Source organism: Nesoenas mayeri, assembly GCF_963082525.1.
Source record: "Nesoenas mayeri genome assembly, chromosome: 30".
Classification (NCBI taxonomy): Eukaryota; Metazoa; Chordata; class Aves; order Columbiformes; family Columbidae; genus Nesoenas; species Nesoenas mayeri.
Genome location: NC_137564.1, coordinates 855387 through 870884, shown reverse-complemented (window position 1 = coordinate 870884; position 15498 = coordinate 855387). Strand labels below are relative to the sequence as shown.

General features: G+C 63.6%; 2 protein-coding genes across 2 annotated transcripts; both read left to right on the top strand.

Annotated features, from left to right (window-relative positions):
- Window positions 1–1851: 1851 nt before the first annotated feature.
- Window positions 1852–4991, top strand: TAGLN2 (transgelin 2). Its single transcript, XM_080361285.1, has 5 exons — window positions 1852–1911; window positions 3901–4088; window positions 4184–4358; window positions 4431–4533; window positions 4611–4991. The coding sequence occupies exons 2-5, from the start codon at window positions 3909–3911 to the stop codon at window positions 4750–4752; spliced, it is 600 nt and encodes a 199-aa protein (XP_080217411.1). The 5' UTR covers window positions 1852–1911; window positions 3901–3908; the 3' UTR covers window positions 4753–4991.
- Window positions 4992–5235: 244 nt separating this feature from the next.
- CFAP45 (cilia and flagella associated protein 45) lies at window positions 5236–13978 on the top strand (the record flags this gene model as incomplete). The annotated part of the gene is made up of 11 exons (XM_080361106.1): window positions 5236–5442; window positions 8674–8798; window positions 10779–10920; window positions 11160–11327; window positions 11466–11644; window positions 11778–11907; window positions 12074–12220; window positions 12297–12410; window positions 12628–12821; window positions 13533–13757; window positions 13864–13978. The coding sequence occupies 11 exons, from the start codon at window positions 5236–5238 to the stop codon at window positions 13976–13978; spliced, it is 1746 nt and encodes a 581-aa protein (XP_080217232.1).
- Between the last annotated feature and the right edge of the window lie 1520 nt (window positions 13979–15498).

Below are 15498 nucleotides of genomic sequence, written 5' to 3'. Positions count from 1 at the left end.
CCCCCACTGCCGGTGCCCCCATTGTCCCGGTCCCCATGCTCCGTGCAGCCTCCCCCATCGTCCCGCGTCCCCCATCGTCCCGCGTCCCCCATCGTCCCGCGTCCCCCCGCTCCCGCGTCCCTCCGCCGTCCCCTCCCTGCCCGCTACCCCCCCAACACTTTCGCGGGCTGGGCGGGGCCTGCGAGCGGGGGCGTGGCCTGTGCGCCTCTTTCCCTTATATGGTCATGCCGCGGGAGCGCGTCACGGGGGCGGGGCCTGGAGCGCACTACGTCACCCCCGGCCGCGGGGTGTTCCGGGGGTCCCGGGCCTGCGCCGCGGGGTCACCTCGGGTCACCCCGGCTCGTCCCCGGCTCCCCTCGGGCTGCCCACGTTTGTCGCCCCCGTCCGTCCCCCAGGTTGTGCCCCGTGTCACTTCAGAGCCACCTCCCGGCTCTGTCCCCCGGTCCAGCCACATGTCACATCATGTCCCCTGGTCCTGCCCTGTGTCCCCCTCGTTCTGCCTGGGGACCCTGAATGTCACCCCATGTCCTCTGCGTCAGCCCCAGCTCCCCCGTTGTGTTCCCCAGGGATCATGCCTGTGTCACCCCTGGGGGTCCCAGCCCATGCCACCCCAGCCCTGTGCCCTGGAGCTCATGTCCCCTTATTGTCCCCATGCTGGCCCTGGGGCGCCTGTCACCAGATCACCCTGTTACCCCCTGGCTGAGTCCTTCCAGGATCCTGCCCCTGTGTCACCCCCATGGGACCTGTGCCCCTGTATCATCCCTCTCCTGTTCTCTGTGTCACCCTGGGCCTCCCGTGCCCCTGTGTCACCCTTAAATCTGTCCCTCCCTGTCCTGCCATTGTGCCACCCTCATGGTCTCACCACTGACCCTGCCCTATTCCTGTACATCCACGTTACCCCCGTTACCCTGCGGGGGGTACAGGAGACATCAGGGACAACACACAACCCGCCACGTGTGGGACAGAGGGACACTGGCCACTGTGCAGACAGGGGGACACGCCAAGGCTGTTCTCTGCTGTGGTGGTGTCCTCATCACCGAGCGCTGGAGGCTGGTGGCACCTCAGGCTGGCTCAGGAGGGTGGGTGTTGAGCTCAGGGCAGTTTTTGGGTGCTGAGGGGTGGGTGGGGTGGCGGGGACGCGGTGGCAGTGGCCTTGCCGCCTGTTCCGGAGGCGGCCGGTGGCTTCAGGCCGAGGTTTTGTTTGTTGTTTTGATGGCGCTTCCCATGGAGACGGGACTTGTGCAAGCGCCGTCGTCCCTCCCTGCGCCCATGGGGCAAACTGGAGGTGCTGTGTCCCCAGAGCTGTCCCCATGCCACCATGGCCAGGCCTTGGTGGTCCCCACCGCCACATCCCCTGCCACCGCGGCGACCCTGCAACCGCGGCTGGGCCCTGTTGCCATCACAGCCTTGTCCTCCTGCCACCAATGCCAGGCTGGCTGCACCACGGCCACCGCAGCCACTCTGTCCCCACCAAACCCCCAATGTCCCTTGCACACTACGGCCAGCCTGTCCCTACCACCACCACGCTGCTATTGCCACCACGGCCACCCGCTCCTCGCCTGTCCCCACCACAACCCCTGTGTCCCCACCGTGTCCCCCTGGCCACCACGGCTGCCTTGTCCCCACCCCAAGTCCCCCGGGCCACCTGCCACCGCATCCCCCCGCCCTCAGCACGGCCCCTTTGTCCCCACGGCCACCCCGGTGCCCACAGGACCCCCTGTCCCCCGCGGGGCCGCCGGGCGGGGCGGGGCTGCCCGGGGCGCGGTGGCGGAGCGGCCCCGGCCCCGGCGGACCCGCCCCGGGAGCGGGCGGTACCGGGCCGCCCCCGGCCGCGCTGACATCAGCCGTGAAAAGGGCGCGGGCGGTGGCATCCGCCACTGCCGCACCGGGACCGCGGGATCGGCGCCGCAGGTAGGGACGGGCGGGCGGGCACCGGGCGGCAGGTGGGGACGGGGACCGGCGTGAGGATGAGACGGGGATCGCGGTGATGATGAGATGGGGACCGGTCACTCTGCCCTAAAATGGCCGAGCTGCCCCCGGGGGCGCGGAGCGGGCTCGGTGCCCCGGGCTGCCCCGCCCCGGGTAACGGCTCCGGGCAGGACCGGGCGCTGCGCCCGCGGAGCCGCCGGGACACGCGGCCGCGCCCGGGAAATGGGACCCGGGTGCGGCTTCCGGGCGCCCCGAGGGCACGTCCGTCCCGCGGCCGCGGTCCCTCGGAGCCACCGCGGCGGTGCCGGTGCTGGGGCTGCGGTTCGGCGGGGCCCCGGTGCCCTTCCCGCTGGCCCCGGGGTGCCCGCCGTCCAGTCGGGCTGGGGCCGGTGCCCCTCCGGGGTGGCCATGTCCCAACCGGGGGTCTATGGGGACCCCAGGGTGGCTGTGCCCTGGGTATGGCCCCCTCCCTGCTCACCTGGGGATCCCCAGCGCAGCCCTGTGCTGGCTGGGTTCCCCTCCCCGCTGGCTTTGGGGGGGTCTATGGGGTCCTAGGGTGGCCTTGTCCCAGCTGGGCTGGGTCCAGTCTCCTCCCTGCTGGCCCCTGCGGGTTCCCCAGGTGGCTGCATCCCAGCTGGAATCCCCATCCCGCAGCTCCCGGGATGCCCGGAGGGTGCCCGGGTTGTCCATGCGGCACCCGCGGGGTCCCCGGCGCAGCGGTGGCGCAGCTGGGCTGGGTCCGGCCCTCCCCTCCCGTCCTGGCCGGGCAAGCCCCAGCTGTGTCGGGAAATCAGCCCTGTCTGCACCAATTTCAGCTCCTCTTTGTTTCCCAACCGGCTTGGCCCCCGGCCGGCCGCTCCCCACGCTCCCGCCCTGCGGGGGCCGCCTGCGCCCCAGCCCTCGCCCAGTAGCCCCGTGGTGGCCGCTGCCTTTTTGGGGACGCCCGTCTGGTTGCGGAGTGGTCGCAATGCTGAGGCTTCATGCGGCTTCCCCGGGGGCTTGGGGTTGATTTTGCTCCCGTTCGATGAGCCAGGGTGGCTCGTCCCTTTGCTGCTCGTGGTGACAGGAGCCCTGAGCCCAAAGCGGGGCTGTGTGACGGGTTGAGCTCTGTCCCAAACTGAGCCTGGCGCCCCACAGGTGTGAGCTGGGCGGCCCCAGGGTGGCAGCTGCCACATGTCCCCCAGGCGGTGGCACCTGCGTCCCCAGGGACAGCAGCACGTGCTCCTTCTTCCGTGTGCCGGGGTGGCACCCGCCCTCACCCTGTGCCCCCAAACACCGGGGGGTGCAGCACTGGGCACAGAGAGTGATGCCAGGGCAGCCCCATGTGCCACCACAGCGGGGGCAGCAGAGTCTGGGGACCCAGAGCACCAGGTGGGGACCCAGGGCAGAGCTGCTCTGCTCGGGACCCCCGTGGACACCTCGCACAACCCCCATGGTCCCCAGCGCGGGTGGCACCAGCTCTGGGTGCTGATGCCTTGGACAGGGCTTGGCCACGGGGCCCAGCGGGTCCGGCTCCCTGCCGGGGTGGGGGCAGCGCAGCCGGCAGCCCCGATCCCGGATCTGGCGCCTGGCCCGAGCAAACGGGCGAGTTTGCAAACAAGCTCCGACCGGCAGCAAGCGCCTGCCAAGTCCGCGCGTCCTCGACGGGGCTGAGCGGTGGGGACGGGGATGCGCGGACTAGGGGGCCGGCCCTGGCACCGAGGGGCTGCGGTGCTGCCGAATTGCCCCGTTGCCCTCGGGTGGGCACGGCCCTGGCGCTGGGCAGGAAGCCGGCAGGGCAGAGCCCCGGCAGCGCCTGGCACGGGTGATAAGGCTCCGCGCCGGACGTCCAAGCAGGATGGGGCTCTGCCGGGGAGCAGCTGCCACGTTCGCCGTCACTCGCGGTCCCCAAGGGACTCAATGCCATCCATCCCGTGCCGGATGCCCTGGTGCCACCAGAGCGTGGCTGAGCGGGGGGTCTGATCTCCGCAGATCACAGCATGGCAAACCGGGGACCATCGTACGGGCTGAGCCGGGAGGTGCAGCAGAAGATCGACCGGCAGTACGACCCCGAGCTGGAGCAGATCCTGGTGCGGTGGATCCTGGGACAGTGCGGCGGGGACGTCGCGCAGCCGGCGCCCGGCAGGGACGGCTTCCAGCAGTGGCTGAAGGACGGCACCGTGAGTACCGCGGGGCCGCCGGGGGGCTGCCGTGCCGCTGCCGTGCCGCTGCCGCGCCGCCTGACCCCCGGCTCCCCCCCGGCTCCCCCCGGCAGGTGCTGTGCCGGCTCATCAACAGCCTCCACCCGCGCGGCCAGGGGCCGGTGGCCAAGATCCAGGCGTCCACCATGGCCTTTAAGCAGATGGAGCAGATCTCGCAGTTCCTGCAGGCGGCCGAGCGCTACGGCATCGCCGCCACCGACATCTTCCAGACCGTCGACCTGTGGGAAGGTGAGCGGCTGGGGGGGACACGGGGGGACAGGTGGGGACAAGGACAGAGCTGAGCCAGCATGGGCCTTGCAGGGAAGAACATGGCGTGTGTGCAGAGGACCCTGATGAACCTGGGCAGCCTGGCCGTGGCCAAGGGTGACGGGCTCTTCGTGGGAGACCCCAACTGGTTCCCCAAGTAGGTGGCGGGTGCCGGGGGGGGGGTTGCCGGGCCGTGGGGTCCCACGGGGACGCTGACACCTGCCGTGCCCGCAGGAAGTCGCAGGAGAACCGGCGCGTCTTCTCCGAGGACAAGCTGAAGGAAGGGCAGAGCGTCATCGGGCTGCAGATGGGCACCAACCGGGGCGCCTCGCAGGCCGGCATGACGGGCTACGGCATGCCCCGCCAGATCCTCTGAGCGCCGCGCCGCCGCGGCATGGCCCCCCCGGGCCACCCCGCCCTGCCTTAACCGCCCCTCCGCGGACCAGCTGGGTGCCCCCCGGCACCCACCCCCCTGCCAGTATTTCCAGGACCAAAGTCTTTTTTTATTATTATTATTTTTTTGGCGGGTGCGGGCGCCGCTGCGCTCACACCCCCCGTGCCTTGGGGGCGCGGTGCCCCCCGTCCTGTACCCCAATAAACAGCTGCTCTTCTTTACAGGCTGAGCGGTCGTGCTGGGGGAATTGGGTGGGGGGGTGGTCGGTGGGGATGCAGGGAACCCCCCCGTGCCCGAGCACGGCGAGGGGCGGGGCTTGAGGGGAGGGGCGTGGCCAGAGCTGGTAGGAGGGGCCACGACGTGAGACGTGCTGGAAGGAGACGCGTGTGAACATGGCCCAGCCCTCTCATAGCCACGCCCCCTCCGTAGCCCCGCCCCTCCGCCGCTAACGGGGGGTGCGTTGCTATGGCGACGCTTGGCGTCCGGCGAGCGCAACGAGATGGTGAGTGCGGTCTGGCCCGGTTCACCGGGCCCGGGGCCTCCTCCCCCGCAACCCCGTCACGGCTCCTGTATCCCCCGCAGCCCGCCAGCATCCCCCCGTCCCCCAGCCGGGCCCCCGGCCGGCAAAGAATCAGCGGCGCGGCGGATGAGACGCTGCTCGGGGAGAGCCGGGTAAGGAGCCCGGGACACCGCGGGCACCGCCGGCTGCTGGAGCCCCGCACCGGGCAGGGCCATGGGGGGTCGGGCTGGGCGGGACCTCACCAGCCACATCGCACCCGGGGCAGCTGGAGCCTCCTTGGTGCTTCCACTTTTACAATTAGTTAATTAGCGGGACAAAGGAGGCTCAGGTAAGACACCCCGGTAGGGGAGAGGAGACCGTGTTGCCTGTATGCCCAGCAGCAGTATTCTTTGTGCGGTGGATAGAGAGCCCTTGGAGCAGGGCCTGGAAGCTTCCAAAACAGCTCATTGCCAACATATTTAGATTTCCATCAGGGAGCTACGACATCAGTTCCCTTGGAGACGCGGCAGAGCTGACACAGGTCTCTGACCTCGCGGCGGGAGGAGATAAACAGCGAGCAGTGGCTCTTTCCTCCCCATCCTGCGAGGAAAGGGCTCATTTCCCCAGCTTGTTGCAGGGAAAGCCCAGGGCAGAGCTGCAGCGTTTTCCAGGCAAGGTGATGTTTTGGACACCTTTTCCCCAGCGCTTCTTCCCCCACCTCCTTTACCAGCCCTGCCAGGGCAGGCTGGGTTTATGGCTGCATCATCGGCTCTCCCCACCCTCCATGTCTTCGGCACAGACCAAGGTGCAAGGATGCCGGTGGGTTTGGCCCTGTCTCTGCGGCTGATAAAACCTTGGGGATCTGTATCTAGTGGAGTCCATCGAGAGTCAGTACTGGGACCAGCACTATTCAATATATTCATCAATGATTTGGATGAGTGAATAGAGTGGCTGTCAGCGAGTTTGCTGGTGACACCGAGCTGGGAGGAGTGGGTGACACTGGAAGCTGTGCTGCCATCAGAGACCTGGACAGGCTGGAGAGTTGGGCGGGGAGAAATGTGATGAAATAGAACAAGGGCACGTGTAGGGTTTTGAATGTGGGCAGAACAAGCCCAGGTTCCAGTGTAAGTTGGGAATGAGCTGCTGGAGCAGTGAAAAGGGAGCTGGGGGTCCTGGGGACAGCAGCGTGACCATGAAAAAAAGGGTTTGGTTCAGATACTATCAGGATACCCTTGGGGAACATATATATACATACATGTAATACATACAGCCATAGCACCCTGAGAACGCCCCATCTCGTCTGATCTGGGAAGCTAAGCAGGGTCGGGCCCGGTCAGTACTTGGATGGGAGACCAGCTGGGAACAGCGGGTGCTGTCGGCTGAGCTTCCACTTAAAGATGAGAAGAAACTTCTTCATGGTGAGGGTGCCAGAGCCTGGAACAGGTTTGCCAAAAGCCTTTGGCTTTGCAGCGGGGGGGAAGGAGGCGTGTGATGAGGATTCCCTCCGCTCATGGACGCTTTGCAAGCACCACCCTGCAAGCCACAGAGCCCCATACGGGTTTATGAGCTGTTATCTCTGAGGCCTTCGAGGCAGATAAAAATGTCATAACACTCACGTGGGCGTTACCTGAGTTCCTTTCAGGTTCAGTCTGAGGAGCTCTCCTGGCTTTGGGGACAATGTGTGAACCGGCTGGTGTGAATAACACTATTATCTTTGTTTGCGCCGGTGTTTTGGTGCCAAACCCTTTAATTCAACAGCTCGCACTTGGGGCCCATGGGAAGCTGCTCGGTCCCCGCTGTGCCGGGCTGAGGTCACCAAACCCGAGAAATGGAAATACCGCGGACCCGTAGAATGCAAATATTGCTGGCAGGAGGTTCCCAGGGAGCCGCTCAGCGCCCGGTTGGCCCTGGACTCTGTTCCAGCAGTGACTCTGGGTTCAAAAGCTGAACTGGTAAACAGAAGGACAAGGGAAACAACACACCTGTGTGTACCTGAGGTCAGCTCCTGCTGTTCTCCTGGGCTGGGGACTGGTCCTGGGCTTGGGGTTCCCCTGTCACAGAACCCCAGAGTGTGAGGGGTTGAAGGGCCCTGGAAAGCTCATCCAGTGCAACCCCCCCGGAGCAGGGACACCCAGCTGAGGTTACACAGGAAGGTGTCCAGGCGGGTTGGAATGTCTGCAGAGAAGGAGACTCCACAACCCCCCTGGGCAGCCTGGGCCAGGCTCTGCCACCCTCACCCCAACAAGTTGCTTCTCATCTGCCAGCGGAACCTCCTGTGTTGCAGTTTGCACCCATTGCCCCTTGTCCTGTCCCTGGTTGTCACCAGCAGAGCCTGGCTCCATCCTCCTGACACTGCCCCTTGCCATCTTGAGCCCCAGCAATGAGTCCCCCCTCAGGCTCCTCTTGTCCAGCTCCAGAGCCCCAGCTCCCTCAGCCTTTCCTCACACGGGAGATGCTCCACTCCCTCCAGCATCTCGGTGGCTGCGCTGGACTCTCTCCAGCAGTTCCCTGTCCTGCTGGAGCTGAGGGGCCACAACTGGACACAATATCCCAGGTGTGGTCTCCCCAGGGCAGAGCAGAGGGGCAGGAGAACCTCTCTGACCTACTGACCACCCCCTGCTAACCCCCCCCAGGTCCCATTGGCTTCCTGGCCACAAGGGCCCAGTGCTGGCTCAGCCCACAGCACCCGCTGTTCCCAGCTGGTCTCCCATCCAAGTGCTGACCGGGCCCGACCCTGCTTAGCTTCCCAGATCAGACGAGATGGGGAGTTCTCAGGGTGCTATGGCTGTATATATTACATTATGTATATACATATATGTTCCCCAAGGGCCTAGGGCTGGCTCATGCTCACCCCGCTGTCCCCCAGGACCCCCAGGTCGCTTTTCACCTCTCTCTAATATGTCATTCCCCAACTTACACTGGTCACCCGCAGCCGGGGGACCCTGCACTAGGTGGCAGCCTCGGCCCAAGCAAAGGCACTGGCACCAGTCCCAGCTGTACTGGGAGGACTGGTTTTGCTGGTTGATGACCAGTCCTCAAGCTCCCGCTGTCCCTGGACACCCCTGCGAACCCCCCCCAACTTTGGCTCAGCCTGGTTTGGTTTTGGGGCTCAGCAGGATGGAGACGCCATCAGCTCCAGGTGACCGAGACGATGCTCCGGCATCTGTGGGGTCTTGCCTAGAGGAGGCAGCTCTCAGCTCATCATTTACTGCACATTTGGGTGAGATACCCAGAGTTTTACAGCAAAACAGTTCTCCCCATGCCCTTGTCAGGCCTTTGGATCTGGGGCTGTGGGGGCAAACCCCCCAGACACCATGTTTGGCAGAGCTCATGGGAACCGAGGAGTCTCGTGCCCCATGCACCGGGGGCAGGAGACCCATAGGAAACACTGTCCGTCCTTGCAGAGCCCAATGCCATCGCGCTCCGGCAGCCCCATCGTGATCCTTCGGGATGCTCGAACTGTCCTGAAAACATCGCACAAACCCGAGACCATCCGGCTCATCACCAAGGACTTCGTCCGGGACGTCGTGTAAGTCCCCAGCGAGCTTTCGGGACCCCGCGTGGCTCCCACGGCACCGTTTCGGTGCACAGTCCCCCGTTTGCCGCGGTGTCGCGGGGAGGAGGGACGGGCTTAGCACTGAATCATCAAAACAACCAGGAAAAAGCAACATCAAAGCCCTTGTGGGACAACCAGCCCAGATCTGCCCCCATCCCGCACCAAACGCTGCCTCCCGCACCTCAAAAAACCCCATGCGAGATGGGCAGTGGAGCATCATCCCCATCCTGCGCATTGTGTTTCTCTGCAAGGCTGTTTTATAAGCAAGACTGGACTGTAAGAACCCTGGTGCTAATTACTACGCCTCGTTAAAAGCCTGCAGCACATAGACGAGAATAGGGCCATTATCCCGGCCAGCTCCAATTTAGCCTTGCTTTGACCTCCCTAAATTTTCGCTCCGCGCAGGGTTCGCCTTTGCTTCCTGTTTTGAACTCGTGCGTAACGCTCGTACACCCCGTAAAACCTGCGGGTTTGGGTTTGCGGTGAAAACGTGAAGTGGCACAGAGGTGCTGGTTTGGGCTTTGGAGGTTGGTTTAGGCTTTGGAGGTTAGTTTGGGCTTTGGAGGTTGGTTTAGGCTTTCGAGGTTGGTTTGGGCTTTGGAGGTTAGTTTGGGCTTTGGAGGTTGATTTGGGCTTTGGAGGTTGGTTTAGGCTTTGGAGGTTGGTTTGGGCTTTGGAGGCTGGTTTGGGCTTTGGAGGTTGGTTTAGGCTTTGGAGGTTAGTTTGGGCTTTGGAGGTTAGTTTGGGCTTTGGAGGTTGGTTTAGGCTTTGGAGGTTAGTTTGGGCTTTGGAGGTTAGTTTGGGCTTTGGAGGTTGATTTAGGCTTTGGAGGTTACTTTGGGCTTTGGAGGTTGGTTTAGGCTTTGGAGGTTGGTTTTGGAGGCTGGTTTGGGCTTTGGAGGCTGGTTTAGGCTTTGGAGGTTGGTTTTGGATGTTAGTTTGGGCTTTGGAGGCTGGTTTGGACCTTTGAGGTTGGTTTTGCCTTATGAGGTTGGTTTGGCTTTGGAGCCTGGTACCTGGTTCTATACACCCCAGTTCTGCCGACAAAGCCGGGGGCCAATTTCCAGATGTGCTGCAGCTGGAGTTAATGGAAACTCTTTATACTGGTTCAATTCCTGAAAATCAGGCCCTAGACATCCCAGCCTGGTCACCCAAACACTGGGACGACTGCAGCAGTGTCATTACATTTATTAGTGCCGTTGTTACCATTAGCCATTCTTTAAAGCGTCCTGGAATCCGATGCTGTGATGCAGCTCTCGGATGGTCATTATGCAGGTATCTGTTCATATTCACAAGGGTGGATGAAAGGTGACACACAATAATAATGAGTAAATTCTTAGCCCTGAACATCTTCAAAGTGCTCTATGCATTTGGTTAATATACGCTCCTACACCGCACGCGTCACCATGGTATCTGAGTAATACCAAGAGTAATTAACTCCTTACAACTCCTCTGGAAAACAGCCCCGTGTTATTATCCACATTTTTACAAGTGGGGAAATGGGGGCACCCAGAGCTTCGGTGATTTCCTCTAAACCACAGCGTGAGTCACGGGCAGAGCTGGTGGCTCTGCAGTGTCCCCGTGGCGGCTCCAGGGGACGGGGACACAGACAGGACGCCCGGCGCCGGGGCACATCTGGACCCATAGCACCCTGAGTGTCACTAAAGCCGGATTCTGCTCCCCTCAATCCATCCGCATGGGGTAGAGGTTGCGAGTTTGGGGGCAGTGACGAGCAGCGTGTCCCGTGGGAAAAGGGGTGAGGGCAGCGGTCACCGTGTTCCCACACGAGAGCTGGGAAAGTTGCGTTGGACTAAAACACTTTTGACAGGGGCCGACTTGGCCCGTAATGAGTGTTTTGGGGTTTTCCCAGCTCGAGCATCCTGTCCCTTGTGCATCCCAGCGCGGGGAGGGGGACGCTCGGCACCGCTCACCGCGCTCTCCCCAAACCACCAGCGTCCCCATGGAGAACCCACCGGTGTCCCTTGTCATGGGCCGGGAGGATTTCCAGCGCATCCAAGCGGCGGCTCGAGTCCTGAGCAAGCAGGAGCGCGAGGCCAGGCTGGCGGCGCTCAAGGCGGAGAAGGAAGCCGTTCTCGTAGGCAAACCCCTCCTGCCCCTTCCCGTGTCCCCTTTGATCCCCAACCCTGTGCCAAATCGCTGCGTTTGCCCATGGGGAAGGATCCCAACCCGCGGTGACCCCCGTGACACTTCTACCACCCCGCAAATAGACCCGGTGTCCTAACGGGGTGCGGGAAGGGGCCGTCCGGCGCCGTGTCCCCCGCTCCGTGCCGCGGATGGTGGAGCGTGTCCCCCCGGCGCCGCGTGTCCCCGCAGGACGCCCTGCACGAGCGCAACAGAGCGGAGAAGGAGAAGGCGACGCGGCAGCAGGCGGGGAAGCTGAGCGACCTGGAGGAGGAGGCGAAGGAGCGGATGCAGCACCTGCGGCAGCGGGCGAGCAGGATGCGCTTGGAGCAGGAGGATGAGATCAAGGAGTTCAGCGAGGTGGGACGGGGGTCCCCAATGTCCCCCGGCACCACCCAGACCCAAACCCGCCACTGCGCGGGCTCTTCCGCTCCTCCCCTCGTCCCCCACTTTGTGTGTCTGTCCCTTGGAGGCCAGGGACACCCGTTGTCCCCACAGATGGTCCTCGGCGCCAAGTGCCACATGATCCGCGACATGCAGATCCTGGAGAAGCGGCTCATCACCAAAGAGCTGGAGGAGGAAGAGAAGCGCCTGGACAAGATGATGGAGGTGGAGAGGACGAAGGCCAACGAGATGCAGGAGGAACTGGAGCGCAGGAGGAAGGAGGAGATGATCAGGTTTGCAAGAAGGGCCCCTGTTACCCACAGAGGCACCTGTCCTGATGTCTGCGCTGGGGTGTCTGTCTGTCCTGATGTTGCTGCTCCTCAGCGCGGTGGAGCCGGAGGGAACCCTTCCGCTCTCTTCTCGCAGAGGGAGGCAGGAGATTGTGAAGCAGATGGAGAAGAACGCGGAGGAGCGGGCTCTGAGAGCCGAGCAGCAGGACCAGGAGGTGCAGGAGATGCTCAAGTACCTGGAGCGGCTGAAGATGGAGGATTTGAAGGTACGATCAGCGACCTGGGGGGGCTGGAGCCAGGTTTTCACCTTGGTGGAAGGCAAGTCAGGTTTGGTGTGTGGAGAACGCAACTGGGAGAATTAAAGCTCTGGTCTCTTGGGGAAGTTGAGCTTGTCCTCCCACCCCCGGACCCTCCGTGCTGTTTCTCTTCCAGGAGATGGAGCGGAAACGGGAGGAGCAGAACAGAATCCAGGCCGAGATCAGACGCGTCAACGACGAGAACCAGAGGCGCAAGGAAGAGCAGCGGGAGCGGGAGAGGATGGAGGACGAGCGGGTGCTCGAGTACCAGCGGCAGAAAATGGTACCGGCATCGCGCGTGCGGCACGGGCTGGGCTGGCGGAGCCGCGGGAGCTGCCACCGGGGTCTGTGCCGGGCAGGAGCGCGAGGCCGAGCTGGAGGCTGAGCAGGAGAGGATCCGCCAGGAGAAGGAGAAGGAGATGGCGCGCTTGAGGGCCATGCAGGAGAAAGCCCAGGACTACAAGGCAGAGCAGGTGGGTGGTTTGCGCACACACCGTGTGCTCCACGTTCACCCGCCGCCTTCCTTATCACCGCCCCGGCCGCGGGGATGTGGCGGCTCTGCCGGGTTCACCGCAGCTCTGCGCCGGCACGTGGAGTCGGGTGAAGTCCTGGAGCAGCACCAGGACTTGACCATGGCCAAGCGCCCCCGTGCGCCCCGTCCTGAGGGACAGTCACCCCGTCCCCCCCCAGGATGCGCTGAGGGCCAAGCGCAGGCAGGAGGCTGCGGAGCGCGAGTGGCGGCGCAAGGAGAAGGAGGCGGCGCAGCGCCGGGCCGAGACCAACCGGCTGCTGAAGCAGAGCCGGATGGAGCAGATCGCTCAGCGCGAGCACAGCATGGCCGTGCAGGTGCAGCAGGACCGCGACGAGTTCGAGAGGATCCTGCGGTGAGAGGGGAGATCGCTGACCAGGGAGGGTGGTGGGGGGGTTGTCACGGGGGCTCCGGCGCTGGCCAGGTTACCGGGTGTCGTGGTTGAACGTGAGCTGGCAATGCGACCACGCAGCCGCTCGCTCACTCCAATAGGGGAGAGGATCCAAAGGGAAGGGAGAAACTGGATTGAGATAAACACAGTTGAACAAAATAACAAAATACTAATACACTACTAGTAAATATATATATATAATAGAAATAAAAGATAGTTGAGGCAATTCCTCATGGACACGCTGAGCAGCCAGTCTCAGGAAATGGCACCTGGTCCCACAGCCCATCCCAGAGAGAGAAAAGAGGGAAAGAGGCAGAAAAGCCCAGAGGCCTCTGCAAAATGGCAAAAGGCTCAATTAAACATCCCGACCAAAACTCCCCCGGTTGCACCAAAAAGAGCAAAGAGAAGAGAGAGCTGGAAACCAGAAGGCCCCACTCTTAAATAATTAGCATGAAGCTAATTGGCTGGAATACTCTGATTGATAAATGTGGGTGTCAGTGCAGCTCTGTCCGTCCATCCCCTTCCTCGCCGCCTCCCCCCTGTGGGCAGAGCTCAGAGTGTCCTTGGCTCTCAGAGCAGAGCAATTAAACACATTAACTGTGCTGGGCTGGTATCTCTCGTTCTCAAACTAAGTCCAAATAACGAGTGATGGAACAGGAAGGTTTGTAACCGCAGGGTCCAGCGGGAGCAGATGCAGAAGGAGCAGGCGGAGGAGGCGCGGAGGGCCGGGCTGCGTCTCGCCAACGCCGCCGCCGTCCGTGTGCAGATGCGGGAGCGGCAGCAGCAGCTGGCGCGGGAGCGGGCGGCCGCCTTCGAGGAGGGCAGGCGGCTGCAGGAGGAGGCTCGGCAGCGCAGCCAGCGCATCGCCCAGCTCAAGCAGCAGAAGATACAGGAGCTCAGGTGATGCGCTCCCCTGGCTCCTTGCGTGTCCCCAGAGCCGCCTTTGCACCCTTGGCCCCACTGTGGTCCCAAAGCTCAGGTGCGTGATGGTTTGTCTCTCCTACAGAGCCTGCGGCATCCCTGAGAAGTACTGCGCCCAGCTGGAGCGGAGGGCGCTGGCGCCAGCGGGCGCAGCCCCCAACCAGGCTCAGCCCCAGAGCTCCAGTTCCATCACGACTTAAGACGTTGGATTTCCTTAGGCTGAGCTTAGTGCGAACAGAGATGTTTTATGGATCAGACAGCGGCTTTCGCCCTTCTCTCCCTTGGGGTTTGCGGGCTGGGAGTTTGGGGCTGGAGTAGCCCAAATCATTGCCCAACATGCCCCACTTGCGGGACTCACATCACCACTTAGGTGGCCCGTGTCCTCAGAGGGGACAGGAGTGTCCCCAGAGCCTTGGCACAGCACCAAAGCATCTCGGAACAGGGTTGGTGTCCCCAGCCCACACAGGGGGGCTCGGGAAGGGTCCCCAGGAGCCAAACAGGCTCTTCTCACACACAGCCCTGGCTGGGCCGCCTTGTCACCGAGGTGTCACCTGCGGGCCCTGCAGCGGTGGCCTCGTTCAGGAACTAAACAAGGAGACCAAGCATGATGCAAAGATGTAAAATCCATTTGGATGGGGACCGGCAGATTCAGAAGGGCCGGGAGCCCGTAGGAGTGGCTCTGATTAATTGTCAGAGCAGCTGAAAAATAAGGAGAGCCAGCAAAGGCAAGAGTGCCCAGGGCAGGGGAACGGCGCGGAGGACTCGCTGGAACCCTGAGCCTGCTCCAGGCTGGGTAAATAGGGAAAAGGAAACACCGTGGCCTTTTGTTGTCCCTTCCTTGTCGCTTCTCCAGCTTCTGCGTGTCCCCACATGCTGACACAGCCCGGCAGCGCCGTCCCTTTTGGGGCACGGGCTCTGCACACCTGACATGAGTGAGTCACCGTGGCCACCGAGCCCGCTGAGACCCCTCGGTGGCCGGTGCTCCGTGCCAGGCTCCGCCGCCACACCTGGGTCCCCTGTCCCCAGCGCCGTGTCACTCTGGGTCACCACCTTGCTCAGGCAGTCACAGCCTTATTCTAGGCCAGGCTTAGCCCCGGAGGGTTTCAAAGCCACCGCGCCGGCCACAGCGAGGGGACAGTGACCACTGGCCAGCCGGGGTGGAGCGGCTTCCCCACCCTTCCTGCGTGAGGAGTCACCGGCTGGGAGCCGGCAGCGCCGCGGCCGGGAGCCCCGAGCCACCGTGAGCCACCGTGAGCCACCGTGAGCCACCGTGAGCCACCGTGAGCCACCGTGAGCCACAGCCCCGTCACGGGGAACGGCCCCGGCAGGCGGCTCCTTGCGGTGCCGGGACACGCACAGGGGGCCCCAGAATCACAGACGGGGCCACGCACGTGCCGGGCTGGGCCCCGGTTCCCGGCACGGGGCTGGTGAGGGTTAACTGGCAGCACGAGCCGGGAAATGGAGCAGCTCTTGGCCCCAGGGAGGGTTTGGGACCGGCTGGGCGGTGCTGCTGAGCCGGCTGGGACAGTCTGGGCTGGGAAGCAGCAGCGCGGCGGAGCGGTGCCGCGGGCAGTGCCCGGCGAGCCGGACATGGCACCCGAGCCGCGGTGCCGGCACAGACCAGGGCGGGGGCTCGGCCAGCACACAGGCCTGCATCTGCCGCACAGCATCCCTGTCCCAGCTCCACCATCCCTGTCCCAGCTCCACCATCCCTGTCCCA

What these genes read in the sequence shown, in the direction of transcription:
- TAGLN2 (XM_080361285.1), top strand. Translation starts at nt 3,909, where the DNA reads ATGGCAAACCGGGGACCATCGTACGGGCTGAGCCGGGAGGTGCAGCAG. An exon ending in AGTGGCTGAAGGACGGCACC is followed by an intron (nt 4,089 to 4,183) that starts GTGAGTACCGCG and finishes TCCCCCCGGCAG; the next exon opens with GTGCTGTGCCGGCTCATCAA. An exon ending in GACCGTCGACCTGTGGGAAG is followed by an intron (nt 4,359 to 4,430) that starts GTGAGCGGCTGG and finishes TGGGCCTTGCAG; the next exon opens with GGAAGAACATGGCGTGTGTG.